Here is a 22721-nt window from a genome sequence, read left to right as displayed (position 1 = left end):
GGACCGGAAGCGGAAGGGCAATGTCTTGGGGGAAGGGAGTGAACAAATTAGCTCTTCTCAGAACGCATGCGCGCCGGTAAGGATGGCTGGTAATCATTGGAGGACTGATGGCAGGGGGCGGAGAGCTCCGGTGTCTGTTTTTGGGCGGGAATTGAAACCGCCACTGCTGCCAACTAGAACATCAGAGCTGCAAGTATCCAGGCTTGAAGGGAGCCATGGTGCGGCCTGTGAGGTGAGTAATTCAAGACATCAGGCGGGGATGTGGAGGAAAGAGGAGGAAGACGCTGTAGTCAGCCTCACCTACACACGATTGAGGGGAAAGGGACGAGTAGGACGGAGGGTAGCGATGGTGCGGTGGGATGGACGGTAACTGGGAAACTGTCCAGTTTCCACTGAGGGCCATCCATTCTCCAGAAGTATCCTAGCATTCTAGCCTTTCCCTTCTCTTTTCCTCCCTCCGCAGCGATTGCCGTTTCTTTACCCACCCCATTCAGATAAGACCTTGTATAGTAGCGTACGAACAGCACTTTACGTTGCACCAAGCTCCTACTTATGTAGTTATTTGATAACAGCAGTGTAGGTATCCCTATCTTATCTATTTAAACTTCTAGGCCTAAAGTCCAATTTACCTGAGTCACAAAGCTGGTGAGTGGCAGGATAATACTCAAACCTCAGCCACCTGGCTCCAAATCCTCTGTGCTTCCATTATACTATTTGAAGCTATTCCTCTACTTAACCACAGTTGAGTGCTATGGAGGTGTAGGGTCAGCCATTCATTTAGTAAAGTGATGGAATATAATATAGGTTACATTCTAGTCACGGGGGGAGGTTAGGGGACCAAAAATAAACATCGGAATGTGAGAGAGAGTAAGAAGGAAGAAAACCTTAGTTTAAATAGGTGTTGCCTCTCTGAGGAGATAACACATGAGCTGAAGCATGAATGACAAGAAGGAACTAGCCAATGAAAATCTGGGGGAATCCTGGTAAAGTAAAGGGAACAAGAGCCACGGCCTTGAGCTTGACCATGTTCGAGGGACAGAAAGAAAACCACGAAAGCTGTAGCATTTCCAAGCAGTGGGGAGAATTGTGGGGGATTGGGTTACAGAAATAGGCAAAAACCAGAGCAGAGAGGGCTTGTAGGCTTTAGATAGAAAGGAGTTTGGATTTTATTCTATGTTCAGTGGGAAGTCAGGGGAGAGTTTTTAATAGAGGAGAGAAATCTAATTTTGGTTTTATAAAGTTTGCTTGCAGCTATTGGTGGAGAATGAATGGCAGACGGGATAACCAGAAGGGGAGCAGGAAAACCAATTAGACTATTGTATCATTGGGTAATGTTTGGAGTGGACATGGAATGGGACACATGAATTTGGGATATATTTTGGAGGAACTGCTTACAAAACTTGCTGATGCAGTAGATGTGGAAGCAAGGGAAAAAAAGAATCAAGAATGACTTCACAGTACTTTAGCCTCAGCTACTGAATGGATGATCTTTCTACTAACTGAAGTGTGGCAGACTAGTTAAAGGAACAAGTCCAGAGGGGGATCAAGAGTTCCGTTTTGAGCATGTTAATTTTGAAATGGGTATTGAACATCCAAGCAGCGAATACATAATACCTTTGTCTGGAATAGCTTGTCAAAGTATGGTTTGCAGACCCCTACAGGTCACTGAGACCCTCTTGGGAGGTTCATGTGGTCAAAACTATTTTCATTATAATACTAAGGCATTACTTGCTTTTTTTATTGTTCTGTTATTGGCACAGCAGTGATGGTCAAATGACTGGCACCTTAGCACGAACAAGGCAGGTGGCACCGAACTGTACAAGTAGTCGTATTCTTTATTGCTACAATTCAGAGTGAAAAAGAGAGAATGTGCTTGATAAACAGTAAGAATTATATCATTATAGCTTAATCGTTGAGCATATTTTTTTTAAAGAGTTTTGATTTTATTTTACTATTATTCAATCTCAGAATTTCTTCTAGTGTCCTCTAAAGTAGTATAAAGATTCGTTTCAGGTGGCAAATACAAAGTCACTCGCCATTTTTTAAATGCCCATTGCATACAGAACATTATTTAGTATTGTGGTGAGATTTAAAAAAAGAAAAGAAAATGGCTTTTAGTGTCAAGTTTATAATAAGGAAGACAGAATGCGCATATAAAACAAAAGAATACGTACAATAGAAACTTTTAAATGCCCAACAGCAATTAAACAGTATATAAATTGTAAGTGTTTAACTATATTGATTATTTTAACTTTGTGGGTTATCTGAATTAATTTTTTTCTTATCAGGCATATCAAATAACTATTTCAGCTAATGTTAAATCCCTGTAAAATCCAATTCGTGTTTTAAGTTTAAGTATTCTCAAGAGAATACAAACACATTTTTCTTTACTCAAGACAATGGTTTTAAGGATTGGGGTGAGAAAATTGATGTTTGTATAAATGAAAAATTTCTGTTTTGATCATAGGCATAGAAAACCGGTCAATTACTCACAGTTTGAGGACTCCGACAGTGATGGTAAATAGAGATTCTTATTTTTACTTTAAAGATTTGCAAATTTGTTTCCTCAGAAATGTATATGAGACATATATATATTTATATTTTATATTTATTTATTACATATTTACATATTATATATATGTGTGTGTGTATATATATATATTTGAACATATTACCCAATTGCATAAGAGGTAGGTCTGCAAAAATAATTTTTAAGCATTTGGGATAATTACGCTGATAATTATACTGACAAGAAGTATGTAGGTAAGTAATAAATGAATAGATCCAGGTGAAATGTTTCCTTAGGTCAAAATTACTCTAGGACCATGTTTCTCAAGGTGAGGTTTGTCTCCTCTCCCTTCCCCTAGGAAGGGACACACTTTTTTGAGGCACAAATGTGTTACAGAATATAATGTGAAATCCCCATTAATTATACACTAAGACCTTGAAGAAAGGTTAGGCTTAAACTGTGTATACCCTATTGGGTTATATATTTATATATATATATATATAGGTTATTAAGACAACTTTGGTCAAAAAGCTTAAGAAACATTGGGCTAGATTACATTCACTTTGAAGTAGGTTTTGTATTTCTCAGACCACCAGAGCTTTCTGTGAGTCAAATGCTTAGGAACTCTGAGGTTTGAAGGAATCTGTTTTCTGCCTTGGGCACAGCCTTAATGTGTGTAAGACTTAGGAGAAAATACTATAAAATATAATTTGCAGCTTTTTATCACTGTCATCCGTCTGTCACCGAATATTTATAAATTGCCAGTTGTGTTATAGACACTGGGGTAGAGACTGAGGCAATCACAAGTTATATTTCTCCATGAGGAAGCATAAAAGAGACAACATGTACTAATAAATGCTAAAGTATGTGATTAGTACTACATGTATCCTGAAAGTATGCATACCTGTGTCATGCATACATGATACATGCTGCTTTTAGCTTTAAAAGCTAAAGCAGTAGTTTTATGTTGAGTATGAACAGAACTATATCAGTGACTTCGTTTTTGATATGTTGATATTTTAATAAATAAGGCCACTAAAACAAAGTTGAAAAACATGAGTGAGAATAAAGACAGTATACCAACATTTTTTAAATTATGGAAATTAAACAATTTGCTTAATCTTTAAAACTTGAACACCCACTGTAATGAATTTCAACTGCTAAAAAAAATTGTATTTATTTATTACTTAGAAGAAGGAATTTCATATATTCTTTTATTTTTAATTCACACATAAATAGATGATTTTGTTTCTGCAACTGGACATTTAACTAAGAAATCTAGAACAGCACCAAAGGAGTTAAAACTAGAAGAACCAACACCTAAACTGAAGAATCTCCAGAAAGAAGATATCCCATTGCAAGAGAAAACCCCTAAAAAAAGGTGAGAGGTAAGACATACAGTGAATACCTGACATTAGATGTGTTAAAAGAGAGACAGATGCGGCTTCTGGTTTAAATTAGAGCTCGAGCAGAGCCATAGGTGTTATTTTATTTAGTGCCTGTAGGAGACTGAGGATGTACCATTAATCCTCTTCTGACTTTCTGACTTAAAGAAATTCATAAACATGTAAGGAAATACCCATTTAAATATTAAGACAATCATACTTGTAAAGTTCTGAAGTTATAACTTACTTTTACACGACCCCATACCTGTTTCTGAAGTCAAGTCTCACAAAACTACTTTGTTAAAAATTACATTTGTAAGGACAGTTTTATAAAATTTAAAACCATGTGTTTTTCTGCAGAACAAAAATATTTTCTCTTTATATTGTTGAGACTTGTCCAGCAATGAGAAGATCTTGTAATATTTAGACTAACTTTGGGATTCCATTAGTTAACACCAACAGAGAAGAGAGTGAGGGAAGGAAGCCCTGAGAGGCCCAAAACTTGTCGTGTGGAGAGGAGATGGGCAGAAGAGGGATATTAACAAATGGATCATGGGTCATGTGATGGTTTACTGCTACAAGTATGAGAAAAGTTAATTAACATAGAGAAACTTAGTCCATGTCATTCTCTTTACTTTTCTCTCTCTATTTTGTTTTTAATTTCTGTTTTTGATCATTTCACTATATTTCAAATATAGTGAAAATACCCACATATGGGATAAAATATTTGCAAATCATATAATTGAGGGACTTGTATCCAGAATATTTAAAGAACTCTTACAACTCAACAATAAAGACTAATAATGCAATTTTTAAAATGGGCAAAAGATTTGAGTAGACATTTCTCCAAAAAAGATATACAAATGGCCAATAAGCACATGAAAAGATGCTCAACATCCATAGCCATCGAGGAAATGCAAATCAAAACCACAGTGAGGTAATACTTCATACTCACTAGGATGGCCATAATAAAAAAGACAGACAATAACAAGTGCTGTGGAGGGTGTGGAGAAATTGGAGATTCTTCATGCATTCCTTCTGCAAATGTAAAATGGAACAGCTACACTGGAAGACAGAGTAGCAGTTTCTCAAAATGTTAAACACAGAGTTATTGTATGACCCAGCCTAGGCATATAGCCAAGAGAAATGAAAACATATGCCCACACAAATATCTGTACATGAATGTAGCAGCATTACTCATAATAGTCAAAAGGTGGAAGCAATCCAAATGTCTGTCAGCTGATGAAAGGATAATGTGGTCTATCCATACAATGGAGTATTATTCAGCAATAAAGAGACATGAAGTACTGATAGAACTGTAACATGGATGAACCTTGAGGGCATTATGCCAATGGAAAGAAGCCAGGTACAGAAGACCACATACTGGACGATTCCATTACTGTGAAGTGTCCAGAGTAGACAAGTCCATAGAAACAGGAAGTAGTTTAGTGGTTGCCAGATGCTGGGGAGTGAGTGCTAATGGATACAGGATTTCTTTTTTGGGGTGTTGAAAGTGTTCTGAAATTATGTAATGGTGATGGTTTCATAACTCTGTGAATATACTAAAAACTGCTGAATTGTATGCTTTAAAAGGATGAATTTAATGCTATATGAATTATATCTCAGTAAAATTGCTGTTTTAGAAAAATAAGAAATCCTTCAAGGTACATCTCAGTATTTCCTCCTTCATGCAACCTTCTCTATTTTTGATTTCTCTTCCTCTTACACACCATAGCACTTTTGACCACCTTGAACAGGAGACATAATCTGCTTATATGGGATAATTATTAGTCTGTCTTATTTCTCTACCCGCCTCATTAATGGCAGACTCCTTGATGGACCTTCGTGTCCTATGTAGTGCAGTGCCTCATACACAGTAAGTACCTGGTGAACTATTTGCTGAAGTCTAGATTGGAAGAAACAGATGTAAAAACATTTTTTTAAATTAAATATAAGACCTATAATAGCTGTCTGAGGAGGTGTGAGAGGTCATTTCTAAGTGAAAAAAAAAAAAGTGACCTGTGAGCCAAGTCTTATTCCAGGTTGAGCAGGTAGGTGCTTCCCACATGGGTGAGCTGGTGGTAAGGACAGACATTACAATGAAAGGAAACAGTAAGTGCAACAGCACGTATGTCAAATCTCTTATGCTAGATACAACATGACATTGCTACCTTTTAGAAGTCTCATCCTTAAAAGTCAATGAGGATCATGATTATCATTTAAAAACATTTTTGTGAGGTTAGCAACTCTTAAATGGTAATGCAGGAAAATCTCAAATTTTTCTGTTTAGTTGAGATTGATCATTTAAAAAAACTCACTATTATTTGTGTATCTACTCCAGGATGGCTTTAGATGACAAGCTCTACCAGAGAGACTTGGAAGTCGCACTGGCATTATCAGTGAAGGAACTTCCGACAGTCATCATTGATGTGGAGGAGTCTCAAGATAAAAGTAACTTTATTTTCTATATATTTATCTTTCTAACTTTCTTATTGCTTTTATAATTTCTTTGGATGAGACTTCCCAGAGGAAAGAGTACAATTTTAATACTTTGGACCATAAATGGCACAATTTGCAGAGGGTATGATTGGATTCAGTTTATTCTGCTGCATAAATCACGTACATACATACATACATACATACATCTCTGCTTAACACCCAAAGTGAGCTTGAGGATGGACCTGGCCTGTGAGCTTGGGGATATTCAGATTACATTTTTGTATACAGTGAAAATTTAATTTCTTGATCAAATGCATTAATCTGTACAATCGTAACAATCCACCTCCGTTCTCTCAAAATTCAAGTTAAACATGACCTAATGATGGTAATTTTTATTATTTACAAAGGTTAAAGGTAGTAATTTGGTTGGCAAGCTCAGTAGACTTAAGGGATATATGATTTTTGGATTTCTCTATGGGTTTTTCTCCTTTGATTTTTCTGGTGACTGCGGCAGATGTCAATACTTATTTATATTCTGGATATGCAGAAGTTATTCCTGGAAAAGACATCCAAACTGCTAAAATGCTTTCTGAATTAAATTGTTTTGGTTTAACTTCCTTTATGTTGGAGATATTTTTAGCCCATTAGTTTATTTAGGTGTATAGATATTTAAATCAGTATTGCCTCCTATTTGAAAATAAATGAGACAGTGTTGATTAGGGGACCTTTTGGTAATGAGGAATCAAAGAAACTTAAAAAAGTGAATTGTCATAAATTATATCTAAAATTGAGAAAATGAAATCCATCTCTTGCCCGTAAGAGGCTGTGGAATGTATAGCAGGATTTCCTTGGAAGTAACACTTCTCACAGAATAAAGCACTTTGTAACACTGGGACTTAACAGTACCAATTATCATGACTTAAAGCCTTCTTAAAACACTTTAGATCATTTTAAGATTATTATACTGATTGAAGAGCCTTTATGTTAGTAAAAGCATGGTCCTGCCTACACAGAAATAATAGTCAATACTTATTGACTTCCTATGTGCTGGGTACTACAATAAGCAATTTCCATATCCCACAATAACCCCACTTAATCCCCACACTATTTTTATTTCCGTATTATAGACAAGGAAATTAAGTCTTAGAGAGGATAAGCAACTTTCCCATAGTCATATAAGCCAGTTTAAGCAGTAGAGCCTGAATTTGAACTTAAGTCTGATTAACTGTTTCATTTCAGAGCCCAAACTCCTAAAAATATGCTAGCCTCTCCAAGTAAAGTCACTGTCCTAGTTTGAGTTTAAATCATTTATCTGTATCTGGATGCTATTACATTTTAGCACTAATCTTCCTACTTCTAGACATTGGTTGATTAATGAACACCTGTTCCTTCTTACCTCTTCCTTATATTTAGGCACTGAAAAATGCAGCAATAGTAAAATAGAAACAATGGATAAGTCTCCCCATATCTCCAATTGCAGTGTAGCCAGTGATTATTTAGGTAAGTTTTTTATAGTAATAATAATATTTATTTATTACAACAATGCTGTTTTTCAAATTTGTATTTAAATTTCTAAAACTGTGGCTAGAACCAAGATCTTTACATTTGTCAAGGTGCCCTTCATCTCTCGCCTTTGTTTCTTTCTGTTTTAGTTTTCTTTTACTGTAGACCCAGTTTCTTCCCTGGTGAAGGGTCGTGACTACCCATGGCTTATAATCGACAGCAGTTGACCACTGAAGAAAGGGGCTGTGTCTTCCCAGCTCCAGTTTGAAAATTCTTGGGGAGAGACTCTCATTTTGGGTCTTGGACTTATCCTTCAACTAGACTGTGTTGCCAGGAGACTGATGTATTATAGTTGGCCCAGGTTGGGCTATGTGGTCTATTACTAGAAGCCGGGGAGGGATGAAGCTGGGCCAATAAAAACAGCAGACTGAATAGGAGTCTACTCTCAGCTCTTTAAATATTGCCTGTCACAAAAAGTTTTCCATTGATTTTTATACCTCCCCTGAAGATTTGGATAAGATTACTGAGGAAGATGATTTGCATGGTGCTCGAGGGAAAAGAAAAAGAAAAGCAGCATCTAAAGCTGGGGTACAACAAAGGAAGATTCTTCTGGAAGGCAGTGATGGCGATAGTGCTGATGACTCCAAACCAGACTTTGGAACTAGTAAGTGATATCCTACCTCAAAATTAATCCTATGGAAATTCAGTGAAATGTTCTAAGAGACATTAATGTATTCAGAGCACTCTGCTAAATATGTGGTGTGTGCAAGTTGGAGGAACACACAGGATGGTTAAATTGCATTTGGGGAAAAGCTTTATCTGGAGGTGACCTTTAAGTCATGCCTTGGAAAATGAGTAGCATTTAGGCAAACTACAGGGAAAAGCAGCATTTCTGACTGATAGGCATGAACAGTGGAACAGGCAAGTACCCGGGTGAGAGTTCAGTGAGCCCCGCAGGGAAGAATGTTGTAGGAGCCGCTCACGAGGCAGGCTGGCACTGAACCATGGGGGTCTCCGGCCCATTCTAAGAAGTGTACACTTTTTCTGTAAGTAGTAGAAAACCACGAAAATATTTTGGATAGAAGTGATAGGAAACCTTTATTGTGACAGTTGTTTTCAGACTCAGAACTTAGGACAAATAGGAAGCATAGTGACCTTGACAGTACATCATGACATATTAATTAAAAATTAAAATGAATAAATGCAAAAATTTATGCCAAATCAGATGCTATATTTTGATAGATTATAACATGCTGTCAACAAACAATAACAGATTTCTTCATCAGCATTTGTTCCACAAGTATTTGAGTACCTGTTATGTGCACTGTATTCTGGACACTAGGAATACAGCAGTGAGCAAATCAGCTCCCTCCAGGAGCTTAAATTTGAGTGAGAGGACATGGACAATAATCAAATTGGTAAGTTCTCACGTAGCGTCGTTGACAGGTTCTGTGACTTTAAGTGAAACGCTATATAACAAAACCAATTTTACCATAGGCTAATTGTTGATATAAACAAGAATTAAGTTCCTATGGCATCTAATCAACCTTATAACGAAATAACGTTGAACAGACTGACATTATTCGAGGACCTGTTGTACATAATTTGTCAAGTGTCATAGAAGAGCTACGAAGACGGGGAAAGCAGGATAGAGCCTAAAAGTCTGCTTTTTAACCCAGACCTGCCCCTCTACGTGATGCAGGTGATCCCAAGGCAGTTGGTCAATGGATCTTACTTTGAAAAACACTAATGTAAGTGGAGCACAAAAAGCAGGAGCCAGTGAAAGAGAATACCCTCAAGAAGCATAGCAAAGCATGGACTAAATGCTTCCCAACTTACGGTTACTTAATATAATACCAAAAACAACACAAAAGAAACAGTGTAGTCAAAATAACTCCTTGGCAGTTTCAGTGTCTTTTCTAGGCATAATTGTAGCACCCCCAGCATGGTAGTATCATTATTTTTGATGCATGCCTGTCAGAGAAATCAGTAAGCAATTCTAAAGTTATTGACAGACTACTTAGCACACTAATGAAATTAATTTATCTTTAATAAAGGATCAGAATGTTTGCTATCTAAGTGGAAGTGAAATCACGTGTTTATTTGCTGGGTTTATGGAATTCATGGGTTATGTTTAGAGGTATAGATATTTAAAAAGAATAGCATTGTGTTATTTGCATTCCCATGTCCGGTAATGTCTCCTGAACCATTTTATAATAGGAAGTTTTATGAAAATCATGATTTGGATACTGACTTTAAAATTGCCCATTTGCTCTTAAAAGTACTTGAATAGACATTTCTCCAAAGATGATACACAAATGGCCAAAAAGCGTGTGAGAAGATGCTCAATATCACTGATCATTAGAGAAAGGTAAATCCAAACCACAATGAAATATCACTTCACACCCATTAGGATGTCAAAAAAACAAAATAATAAGTGTTGGTGAGGATGTAGAGAAATTAGAATCCTTGTGCGCTGTTGGTGGAATTGTAAAATGATGCACCCGCTATTGGAAATCAGTATGGCAGTTACTCAAACAATTAAAAATAGATCTACCATATGATCCAGCATTGAAAGCAGCGTCTCAGATATTTGCACACCCACATTCATAGCAGCATTGTTAACAGTAGCCCAGAGGTGGAAGCAACCCAAATATCCATGGACGGATGAATGGATAAGTAAAACGTGATCTATATATACAGTAGAGTATTAATTCAATGTTAAAAAGGAAGGAAATTCTGTCACATGTTACACCTTGGACGAACCTTGAGGACCTTATGTTAAGTGAAATAAGCCAGCTACAAGAGAAATACTGTGTGATTCCACTTATATGAGGATCTAAAATAGTCAAATTCATAGAAACAGAAAGAAGAATGGTTGTTAGCAAAGACTGGGGGGGGAAAGAATGGTAAAGTAAGTTGTTTAATGGGTGCAGAATCACTGTTTTGCAAGCTGTAAAAATTCTGAAGGTCTATTGCACAGCAATTTAAATATACCGTGTTTCCCCGAAAATAAGACCTAGCCAGACCATCAGCTCTAATGCATCTTTTGGAGCAAAAATTAATATAAGACTCGGTATAATATATAATACCAGATCTTATGTAAGACCGGGTATAATATAATATAATATAATATAATACCAGGTCTTATATTAATTTTTGCTCCAAAAGATGCATTAGAGCTGATGGTTTGGCTAGGTCTTATTTTTGGGGAAACACGGTACGTATTTAACACTACTGATCTGTACACTTAAAAATGGTTAAGATAGGGCCGGCCTGGTGGCTCAGGCGGTTGGAGCTCCATGCTCCTAACGCTGAAGGCTGCCTATTCCCACATGAGCCAGTGGGCTCTCAACCACAAGGTTGCCAGTTCGACTCCTCGACTCCTGCAAGGGATGGTGGGCTGTGCCCCCTGCAACTAAGATTGAAAGGACAACGACTTGACTTGGAAAAAGTCCTGGAAGTACACACTGTTCCCCAATAAACTCCTGTTCCTCTTCCCCAATAAAATCTTTAAAAAAAAAAAAAGGTTAAAATGGTAAATTTTATATTATGTGTTTTACCAAAATTCAAAAGCTTTTTAAAGGAAATCATTTTTCAAAAGTAAATAGCTTGGTTCCAGGTTGTTACTCAATTCTACATAAGGAAATATTTTTGAGATGAAATACGAGCCAGAGGTTTGAGAGAAGTATAGTTTTTTAAGTTTTGTACAGGTGAACAATGATTTATGATATGGAAAACACAAGTAGGAAGGAAAACATTTATTGAAATATGAGTGCTCTGAAGTTATGATGGATATGAGGACTGCAAAAATTATTTCTAACTGGAAATTATTCTTCCTTTAGACAGATTCAGGACCTATAGTTGTTTGGGGGAAATGTGGTTGTCAAATGGTGATTTTATCGTGAATTCTGATAATGAGGGTTGCTATTGTAATTAGGACAGTAATCACAACAGGAAGCCATTGTGGTAAAAATAATTTATCAATAAATGGAATGTCTGAATTCTTGGACGTTAGACCGGATAGGACATTGGGAGAAAGTAATGCTGGTGGTTTATGTTGTAGTAGATACTTAAACATTCTTAGGTTCTGTTGTGCAAGATGCAGTAGTTCTCACCTTCGTGTCACTTGTGGACTAAAATGACTGCTTCTCCTCTAGCTCTTTCACAGCTGATTTGGTTTTCTTCCATAGTACATTATTATGGTTTGCACTAAACTCCAAGTATGGCTATTCTCCCTATAAAATACATATGGTCCAGCCCTGAGAAGCAGTCCTTCAACCCTTACAGGGAGCTAGCTCATTAGCTGAGAGAGTGAGAACTGCCATCTAGCCTCCACTGTGGATATACAAACTAAGCTTTAAGCAAAAACTTTGCCTTGCCTCTCTAACTTTCTGACTCCTTTTCTGTCCCCCACCCCAGAAGTACAAAAGCCTTACACTGTCTTCCGGCCGTGTAAACCTCCTTAATCTACTCCAGCCAATCCTGCTTTACCTTAAATTGAAAGACAGACATATTCCTCCGTGCTTAGTGAACTTTAAGGAGCAACAGTTTATTTTCATTCACCCTAAGCCCAGAATGACTAACAACTCTCCAATCCCCTCAAAGGTGATTGTTTATTATACTTGAATGTGCTACTATCATTTCACACAACCTCAAGTTTGGAGCAGGCTCCTTTTCTTTAGGTAACATGTCAGAGCTTTCCCCCAGCATCAGCTCAACCTAGATAAGAAGAGAAAGGGTCATCTGTGACCTTCATTTGGGAAAAAAAAAGTGAAAATTGCAGAGAACATTAGACTTTTGTTAAGGACATCTAAATATTCCCAGAATCTATAACCTAAGTGTTTGGGCCTTCCAGATTTTCCAATACGGTATGCTGATGACTTGGGATTCTGGGGGGTCCATCTTCCCACCTCCAGATTATTTAGACTGCTTTCTCCATTAACTCATAAAGCTCAGTTGGACCCCATCTTTAGATAAACGTGTTCAGTAGAGTTTTGCCCAGTTCCTACTATTTATCCTCTCAAGCCAAAAACACATGCAATACCAGAACTGTCCTAGATTTTATATTCCGAAATTTTGGAGACACTTCCCTACTACTTGCCGTCCCTGAACCTAGATCCTCTTAGGACTCCAGAAATAATTACTTGATTTTGCAAGGTACCATTTGTAACAGTCTTTGTGTGATCTGCTGGCCTTATTCTATATAACATAGTAATCGTTATGTGAATATGTGGGTTGATTACTCTTTTGTTTTTTAAAAATTTTATTTGTGGAAAAAATGATAGAATAAGGAAATTACAATTTGAAGATCATAATGACCATCGTTAATTTAGGCAAAGATCATCAATGGAAGGCTGATGAGCATCTTTACAATGGAGAATTCAGGCTGGCATCAGCTGAACCAACACAGAGTGGGACAACCGTACATTATGTGCTTTCTGATATGATATAACACGAAGTACAGAGCATCACCAGGAAGTGTATTCTTGTCCCCCCTAAATAATAAGAAGGTGAGCCTGATTCTAATTGAGTCTTCAGAAAATTCCAGCTCACAGAAAATGCAAGAGTAAATTAAATGACACCATGAGGAAGTAAACAGACAAATCCAGAATGTGGGACATTTTATAGAACAACTGACTTGGTTATTTCAACAAGTCAAGGACATGGTTGGGGATATTGCTCTACATTGAAAGTGATTAATATGGACTGGATAGATGACACACCAAAACACTTGTTAACATTGTTAGGTATGATAATGACATTGTTTTCTTTAAAGAAGTCCATGTTTCTTAGAGATGCATTCTGAAGAATCTAGGAGTGTAATGACACGATACCTCAGATGTATTTTAACATACTCCAAGCCAGACAGGGAAGAGAAAAGAAGAAAAGAGAGAGAGATGAAACAAAAGCACCAAAATACTGAGATTGTTGAATAGTTATTATCTACTATTATGTACGTTTAAAATTTTTCATATATGTATTTTTATATAAAATATATTTCATATAGATGAATAGGAAGATATTATATATGGTGGGCATAACAGTGGTTATCTCTGAGTGGTAAAATCAGGGCGCAGGCCTTCTTTTTCCTTAATACTTTTCATTGTGGTCTATATCTTCTGCAATAAGCATGTCCTGCTTATCTATCAGGTATTCTCCATCCTTTTTTCCAGAGCAGGTGTGCCTACTGAACATATTACTTCACTGGCTTACATCACCCCATGGAGGCCAGAAAAGAGTTTGTGGGAAATTAGAGGTGTGTCCCAAATGAAATCATATAGGATTATCATTTTTTTAAAAAATATTTTATGTTGTTTAGTCTGTTAAGGTTGTTGTATGGTTAGTCCCTGCTCCTCAATTCCCAATGTTTTTCTATTCTAGAATGTTGAAGTTTATGTGATTAAGGAAGGTATACCGTTATTATTATCATCAAGGTCATCATTTTGAAAGAGTAGCTAATGTTATACCCTACCATTCGTTTCAAAAGTTACTGAATTAAACTGGTAAAATCGGAAATAAAGATTACTGATAGGAAATTACAATGACGATAGTAATAGCAAACAATTCTACTTTGCTTGCGGTATGCCAGGTGTTATTCTACATGCCTGACCTGTGTTAACTCAGTTAATCCGCACATGTAGGTTTTCTGGTTACCTCCATTTTATACAGAGGAAACTGAGGCACAGTGCCGTGGGTGAGCGACCTGTCGGAGGTCACACAACCTGTAAGTGGACGGGCCAGGATTCACACCCAGGCAGCCTGCTGTCCATCATGGCAGTGTTTTGCCGCTGGCAATGGCTCAGCACAGAGGTGCACAAGAGTGTGCCAAAGCCAGAGAAAAGTCAAGGCCATAGAAGCCTTGCTTCTTAAAACAAAGGTGAAGTGTGTACTCTTCTGTTTTAGGTGAAGATTCTGAGAATGATTCTGATTTTAGTGAGAGCGAAGATGATGATGCAGACGTCACTGTAACAAAAAGTAAAGTTAAAGAAATTAAAAAGAAAGGAGTGAAGATTAAATCCCCAGTTGAAAAGAAAGAGAAGAAACCTAAATCCAGATGTAATACTTTGGGTAAGCTTAGTCCAAACCACTTTATAAAGGAAATGTATTTGGTTTATTTAATAGGTGTTTCTTGTATTTGCCTTTGTTCTCCTTAACAGTTTGTGAGTGTTCCTTTCTAGTTAAGATGTGTAAAGAAAGCAGGGTGGGTGGAGAAAGCAGATGAGGGGAGTGAGCTCCACTACCTGTCTAGCGCTTCCTGTGTATCACCTCCCTTTAGCACTGACAGCCCCCTCTGAGATAGCTGTTGTCACCTGCATTATACTGTGAGGAAACTGAGGCTCAGAGAGCCTAAATAATCTGTTGGAATTCTTACAGCTAGGAGTAAGGGAGGGGCTAGAATTTGCACCCAGGTTTGTCCATCCAGAGCCTACGCCCTATCCACTGGACCACATTTTCTCCAGACCATTAAACAGGGAACTTTGACGATTCTACTTTCTTGATTTCATGCTTGACTTAATCTTCCACTTCAGAACTCTTTTGCCACGTTTCGAGCCTTTTGGTTTTTTTCAAAACAACTTCTGTTAGAAACCATTTTTGCAAACTTTTGGAATTTGTGACGACTTGAGCATGGAATACCTGTTTCCTTTGTAAAAGAAGTTAGGATGCTTTTGAGTTCACAATATATGGTAAATTATTATAACATAACTTTCATTAACGTTATTTGTTTTACTTATTGATATATATCTATATATATATTTATGTCTTAGTTGTTTAATATATATGCTTTTTGAAACTAAAATTTCCATTACTCAGACTCCATTTATGAATAGTAGCAGTTGCCCTCGCCCTGATAGCATGGTCCTGAGTACTTGCTAAGCAGTAAGAAGTAACTGCTGATTCAGTTATATTCCTCTCCACTGTATTCTGAATAAAAGAGGTTTTAGTTAGTGTTTTTTTAATTGACAAATTGATCTCATCTCCAGAAATTACATTTCACATGCAGGGCTTTTTAGAGATAAAGCTGTATATTAGTTTCCAGTTGCTGCTGTAAAAAATTTCCAGGAACTTAGTGGCTTAAAACACTACAGATGTATATTTACAATTCTGCATATCACAAGTTCAAAATGGTTCTCACTGGGCTGAAATCAAGCTATCAGCAGGGCTGTGTTCCTTTGTGAAGGCTCTAGGGGAAAATCCATTTTCCGGCCTCTTCCAGCTGCTCGAGGCCGCCTGTGTTTGACTGCGGCCCACTTCCGTGTTCACAGCCAGGAATGTCAGAGGCTTTCTCACATCACATCATTCTTACCCCCACCCCTGCTTCTCACTGTCACTTGTAAGGACCCTGGTGAGTGAGTACATCGGGCCCATCCAGAGCATTCAGGCTAATCTCCCCACCTCAAGACCCTTAGTGACGTTGGCTATGTCCCGTTGCTACACACGTTTGGGGAATCAGGATGTAGACATTTGTGCAGGGCCTACCACAAACTGTGATATGAAAACAATCATTAACAATATGAATATATTTTATGTTTTCTTTAAATGTTTGTTTATGCTTCCTCCCTAAGACACACTAAAAACTGGAAATAAAATTTCAGTTTCCAAGTTGGAATTTACCATATAAAGTCTTCTGTATACCTTGGAGCAAGTTGCTTCACAAAGAAGTTTAATATATAATATTGGAAGTAAAATTTGTCTCCTAAACAATGGGATTAAGAATTAGGCAAGATGGATTATATTTCTAGTTCCACTAATAATGTAATGTCTTTCATTTGCCCATGTTATAATTTTTCCCTTGACAGAGAAAATTTCAAGGTCTGTGCTGTCCGATGTGGTAGCCACTAACCACATGTAGCTATATTCCATTTAAGTTAATTAAATGTAAATAAAATGTAAGCGTCAGTCCTTTGGTTTTGCCAGCCACACTTCAAGTGCTGGAGAACAACAGGAGGCTAGTGGCTATGGAATTGCAGATTGCGTAGCACAGAATGTAGAGCATTTCCATCAGCGCAGAAAAGCTGCCGGACAGTGCTGATGTAGGGAAGAGGAATGTTAACATTAAAAAGGATATAGTGAAAACGTTCCTGTTCATATGCATTCAGATAACCCTAGGGATCGCAAAGCAAGCATTATCTGAAAGGGAATTTATAGTCCACCTCTCTTCCCATCATTCCCTTCACCCCACCCCCCAAAAAAACCAACACCTACTCCCATTCTTGTGTTTATTCTCTGGGTTAATGTCACCATCCAGCAGGTGTGCACAGCAGGAGCTGGCAAGTCCTGATTGCTTCATCTTCACCACTGCTTTCCCCCATCTGAGTACTAAAAGAGATCCAATCCCTCTATGCTCCCCCGTAGTGCAGGCCCTTACCACCTCTCCCAGATTACCATAGAGCCTGCTAGTGGTCTACTTGCCATTACTTCTGTCAGAAAGATGTTTTCTAAATGCAGGTCCTCCTGAGAAAAATTACGTGGCTCCTTCACTTCCTCAGTGATCTGCACCCTGTCTGTATCTCTTCCCTTTCCTACCCTTGCCATTCCTGCTCCAGCCTTACTGGCCAAGTAGCTCGCCCTGGAACTTGCATCGGCCAGTTTTGCATGCTCTGCTCTGTCTGAGAAACTTCCTCTAACTCATCTTTACCTTCCAGGCTTGACTTGGCTCAAATTATCCTCACCCACCTACCTCCCTATGACTTCTAAATCTATGTAGATAATATACACAGATTATGGGTTCCCTCCTACTGTGATACCTCTAGAGTCTGTCATAGCTCTTTCCATACTGCATGGCGCACATCTTTACTGTGCTGCCCTTTCTACGAGAGTCTAGTGACTGGACCATAGGAATTCCTTGGGAGCAGGATTCATGAATTATATTCTTTGTAACCCTAGAGCCTAATATACGAGGTCTGACAATTAAGTTCACAAAATTGTTACAACAATGTTGCTAACCTTTTTTGATATCAGAGGGATTATTCATTATGAATTTGTACCAACTGGACAAGCAGTTAACCAAGTTTACTATTTGGAAGTGCTGAAAAGGCTGTGTGAAAAAGTTAGACGACCTGAACTTTTTGCCAACAATTCATGGCTCTTGTATCATGACAATGCACCAGCTCACACGGCACTGTCTGTGAGGGAGTTTTTAGCCAGTAAACACATAACTGTATTGGAACACCCTCCCTACTCACCTGATCTGGCTCCCAATGACTTCTTTCTTTACCCGAAGATAAAGGAAATATTGAAAGGAAGACATTTTGATGACATTCAGGACATCAAGGGTAATATAACGACAGCTCTGATGGGTATTCCAGAAAAAGAGTTCCAAAATTGCTTTGAAGGATGTACTAGGTGCTGGTGTTGGTGCATAGCTTCCCAGGGGGAGTACTTTGAAGGTGACCGTAGTGATATTCAACAAGGAGGTATGTAGCACTTTTTCTAGGATGAATTTGCAAACTTAATTGTCAGACCTCGTATTGTCTCACTGACACACTGAGACACTGTTGTGTAATGTTTAGAAAAATGAACTTGGGCTTGGGAGTCAGACCTGGTTCCTAATCCTGGTTCAAACATTTACTAGCAATCAAACTACAGGCAGATTGCTGAACCTCTGTGTTTCCTTGTCTGACAGTGGTGATGGTAGTATCTGTATCAGAGTTGCTCTAAGGGTTAAAGGTAACATATATGATTGCATGTTACACTGCCTAGCACATAAATGCTCTTAAAAGGTGACTGTTTTAGTCTTTCAATAAATGTTGATTAAAAAGTTTTTCAAAATGATACTGCCTTTTTAATTTTTAGAAGATTATGTTACTATAATTTTTACAGATATATACTAGGCTTAATCTTCCTGACAAACTTTTTTATGGATATTTTTCAAATAAGTGACTTCAGTAGACTCTGCTCCAGCTGCTGTCAAATCAGAATCTCAGCCCTCACCGAAAAAAGTTTCTCTTTCTTCAGAGGCCACTAGGAAACCATTACAAATATGCAGTCCTTCAGCTGAAAGCAAGAGACCTAAGTGGGTCCCACCAGGTATGGTATATTTATTGATCAAGGGCTCGGGCTTGGAGAACTACCACTGGTAGATGGTTTTCCTAGTTGTCAATGTTACACATATCATTACATATTCTCCAAAACAAAGGTTTTGCATTCATTCATCATTTATCATTCCCTCATATTGAGCATCCAGGTTGTTTAGTATTTTTTTGAATGTTATAAAGTTGTAATAAGCACAAACATCCTTATTTTAGAAATGTATGGGCACATCCCTGATTATTTTCTTAGGATGAATTCCTAGTAGTAGAATTACAGTGACAAAGGCAAGTAACATTTAAGGTTCCTGATACGTGATTTTGGCAACAAATCTGTTTGCTCGCGACCCGCTGACCTCCACAGCCTGAAGTGTCAGGGCCTGTACATGGGAATCCCGGCAGGTAACAAGTGCCCTAGCAAACGCAACCTCCAGCTCTTACAAACTTGACTTCTTTTTGTTTTCTTTTGCTCCACAACAAGTCTCATTGATGCTTCAAGAATTCTTTGACCTTCACCCTTCTTGACATTACTAAAACCCGAATCCAGGCCCTGTTCATTTCTTGCCCCAACTACTGGTGGCTTCCTAAATAGTCCTGGCTCTGTCTACACTTTCCCTGTCCAACCACATGAATCTTCTCTTCCAGTGAAACTGATACATCTTTGTGTTCCCTAAACAGAGTGTATGTCTTCTTCTGTCAGAGCCTCTCTATCCAGGCTCCTCTTTCTGATTATGTCTTTTTTCATCTGTCCCCTCTCCTTTTCTAAGTCATTCCAAGTCTACTCAGGTTTACTTTACTTCTTCTTTTCAGTGACATTTCTTGATTGGTCCACAGTGGTCATTCTCCTTAGTAATAACTATGTATTAGTAGACAGATTCAGGCCTGAGACTGCATGATTACTTAATTTCGGAGTCTTCATTTCATCATTTGAAACATTAAGCACTACATAATATTTAAAGTCCTTTCTGGTTTAAAAATTCTAGGATTTTAACGAGCACTTAAAAGCTTTTTGGAGAAGGAAAGGAAGAAGATTAGTTACTGATATGATGATGCCATTATCACTTAAAGGATAATCCTTAGTGTATTTCTTCTGAGAATAATTAGTAATTTCCCAACAAAAGAAATCGAAAACAAATGATATAATGACTGTAGAAATTTAAAGGTAGCATTATCAAAAAGACAAAAAAGGAAATAATGGAATGATGGATAAAGAGTTAATATCATAAAGCGCACAGTACTTACAGATTGTGTGAATGGGTAGGGCAAGTGATGTCTCTGAGGGAATGGGGGCGTGTGATAAACTTGAGGGAGCGGGGATTGTCAGACTTGACAGCTCAGGCCTTTTTGGAAGGAAACAGTTGCTGCTCAGCTCTTTCTAATTGTTCACATGCAGGATTATGGGCCTGGTATTTCCAGATCTGAGTTTTTCAAAAGAAGCCAGAAATCCAGATTTTAATATGAAATCTCATATTTTTTTTAAAGTTGACTTTTTCTTTAGTTTTTTAAAACCCAGTATAGATATATCTGCGAGCTAGATTTGACCCTCAGGTAGGCAGTCAGTTACCTGTTTTATACAAATATGAGACCACCAAGCCCCCAATGGGAAAGTTAGCCAAGGACATAAACATACTAATGCCCTCAAGAAATACAACTAGAAGTGAGTATGAAAAGAATTTCAGTCTCACTGATAATTAGAGAAATAATAAAATACTACTTTATACCTCTCAAACTAGAAAATAATAAAACAGTATAACTCAGTACACTCTGGATTGTGGGGTAGCAGGCATAATTATTTTCTATGAATTTATAATCCCTTTATAGGACAGCTTGACAGGAGCTATAAAAATAAACCTGTGCTTTGGCCTACAAACTAGTCTTGGGAATTTATTCTTAAAAAATAATTAAAAAGAAGAAAAAGTAATAAGTGGTGAGCTTCTCATAACTATTTATAGAAAAATTGTGAGAAACTAGAAACAGCCTAAAAGTTTGTTGAAAGAATTTGATATATGGCACATACATTCAATTAAGAATGATAAATCGGATGGTTAGAATCATGGGAATGTTTATAAATCTTTCCTTGAAAAAAGTACACACAGTTGTACTATGACTACAGGCATAATCAACTATGAACACTTATGTGGATAAATTTTGAAATTTCGTACTTGATGGAAATAATTATTACGTTAGAGTGGGAGCATAAATGAAGCCAGTGTAAATAAATAAAAAACAGTATTTGTCCTGTTTAAAGTTATTTAATATTTTAAAAAATAGATCCTTTCAAAGGAGTACGTGTAAAAATTGCAGGAGTTTTAAAAATGTATTAGATTTTTCTACTACTTTAGAAATTACAATTGCATTCATTTCTTTATCCCTTTACAATCAATGTTATTTGTTCCCAACTTAAGCCATTTCAGTTTTCATGCTTAAAGTTTTGGTATCTTTACCTTGCCTTCTGGGGATGTTTGAAGATAGGTGATACTGTATTTTTTCTGTCGTTTACTACTTTCCTTTTTTTTTTTTAATCTTGTTTATAACTCCATAGAGCCTGCATAGCAGAATAAGCCTTAGCTGCTTTTTTTGCTGTATACATTTATGTTTGTTAGGAGGTTTCTAATATTATCAGCATCAGGTGGTATGTTTTCTTTCAGCGGTATCTGGAAGCAGCAGCAGCAGCAGCCCACAGGCAGGGGTGTCTGTTAAGTCTCCGAATCAGAGTCTCCGCCTTGGCTTATCCAGATTAGCACGAGTTAAACCTTTGCATCCAAACGTCGCTAGTAGCTGAGTGTGGTCTCAAAGAAACGTTTAATTAACAGAATCACAATTTTACAAGTGTGTTTATATTTGATTTGTGTTTGTATTTGAAAAGGGTATTGTAATATAAAGGAATTCTTTAATGTCATATAAATTATCTCTGCCCATTTTGTGATTATGTTCTCTGAAGAGCTATTGAAACTTCAATAAGAGGTTGGTTTGTAAGAATTACCTTGTAATGTCATTTCCTTCTGAAGAGCATATTCTATTTTCCTTACGTATAAGAATTTACTGTCATTAGTGGTCGTCAGTTTGACGTGGAGGAAGTGTACATTACATGCTGTTCTTTTCTATTAACAGAAGGTTTCTTTCTAGTTTCGTCTAATTTATGGCACCTTAACTTTGTTCAGAGTTTATCTGGCAAAAGGAAACATTCCCATTTTTCCCAGGAGACATTTCTCAAATCTTGTACTTAAGCTACATTGTCAGTTTTATTGCAAAGATGTTTTGTATTTTAGCCAAATATTTTTATAATGAGAATTCAGAATTATTTTACACATTGAAACAGTTTCTATATGGCATATGTCTCCTACTTAGAAATAACTGGTTATTGTACAGCAAATAGAATTTCTTGACATTTTATGAAGCCCTCATTGTCAAAACCTTTAATAAAAACGAAAGGTTTTGATCTGCTCTTTTCCTTGATACAATTACATCCGTCTCTGTCTACATTTCATGATAAAATGAATGCTTGGCAAAAAAAAAATTAGGCTTCTGATGTAAAAATAAAGGGTTGGCTGTTAAAGTAATCACTTTGTTTATGGTCAGTGCTTTAGAGGGTGTCTGTCCAGTACCTCGTCATCCCTATTATGATATTAGATACTACAGCTTTTCAGGGAACCTAGATCTGAATTTGTTGTGAATCAAAATAGTAATAGACATTTTATATTTATGGTGACAATTTCAACCAGCTCCTAATAACTTTTTAATAAAATTCTTTAAAAAATGTACTATACTTAGCTCAGTTCTTTGTGGTTTATAGAAATATCTGTTAATGTGAAAATAAGTAATTTAGAATTATGATTAAAGTGAGTGTTGGCTTAC

General features: G+C 37.1%; 1 protein-coding gene across 2 annotated transcripts; it reads left to right on the top strand.

Annotated features, from left to right (window-relative positions):
* Positions 1–79: 79 nt before the first annotated feature.
* Positions 80–22721, top strand: RAD51AP1 (RAD51 associated protein 1). 2 transcript variants are annotated; one of them, XM_019756922.3, is made up of 9 exons: positions 80–232; positions 2468–2517; positions 3749–3890; positions 6236–6345; positions 7747–7833; positions 8345–8500; positions 14743–14907; positions 18796–18867; positions 21515–22721. In XM_019756922.3, exons 1-9 carry the CDS (start codon positions 216–218, stop codon positions 21646–21648), a joined length of 933 nt encoding a protein of 310 aa, XP_019612481.2. In that variant the 5' UTR covers positions 80–215; the 3' UTR covers positions 21649–22721. The 2 variants fall into 2 exon arrangements, with proteins under 2 accessions (XP_019612481.2, XP_019612480.2); XM_019756921.3 differs by having other exon boundaries at positions 81–232; positions 18718–18867.

The sequence above is a fragment of the Rhinolophus sinicus genome, chromosome 1, assembly GCF_057876585.1.
Source record: "Rhinolophus sinicus isolate RSI-liver-muscle chromosome 1, RSI-T2T, whole genome shotgun sequence".
NCBI lineage: Eukaryota > Metazoa > Chordata > Mammalia > Chiroptera > Rhinolophidae > Rhinolophus > Rhinolophus sinicus.
Note: the sequence above shows the minus strand (reverse complement) of the source record. Positions and strands in the feature narration are given on the sequence as shown.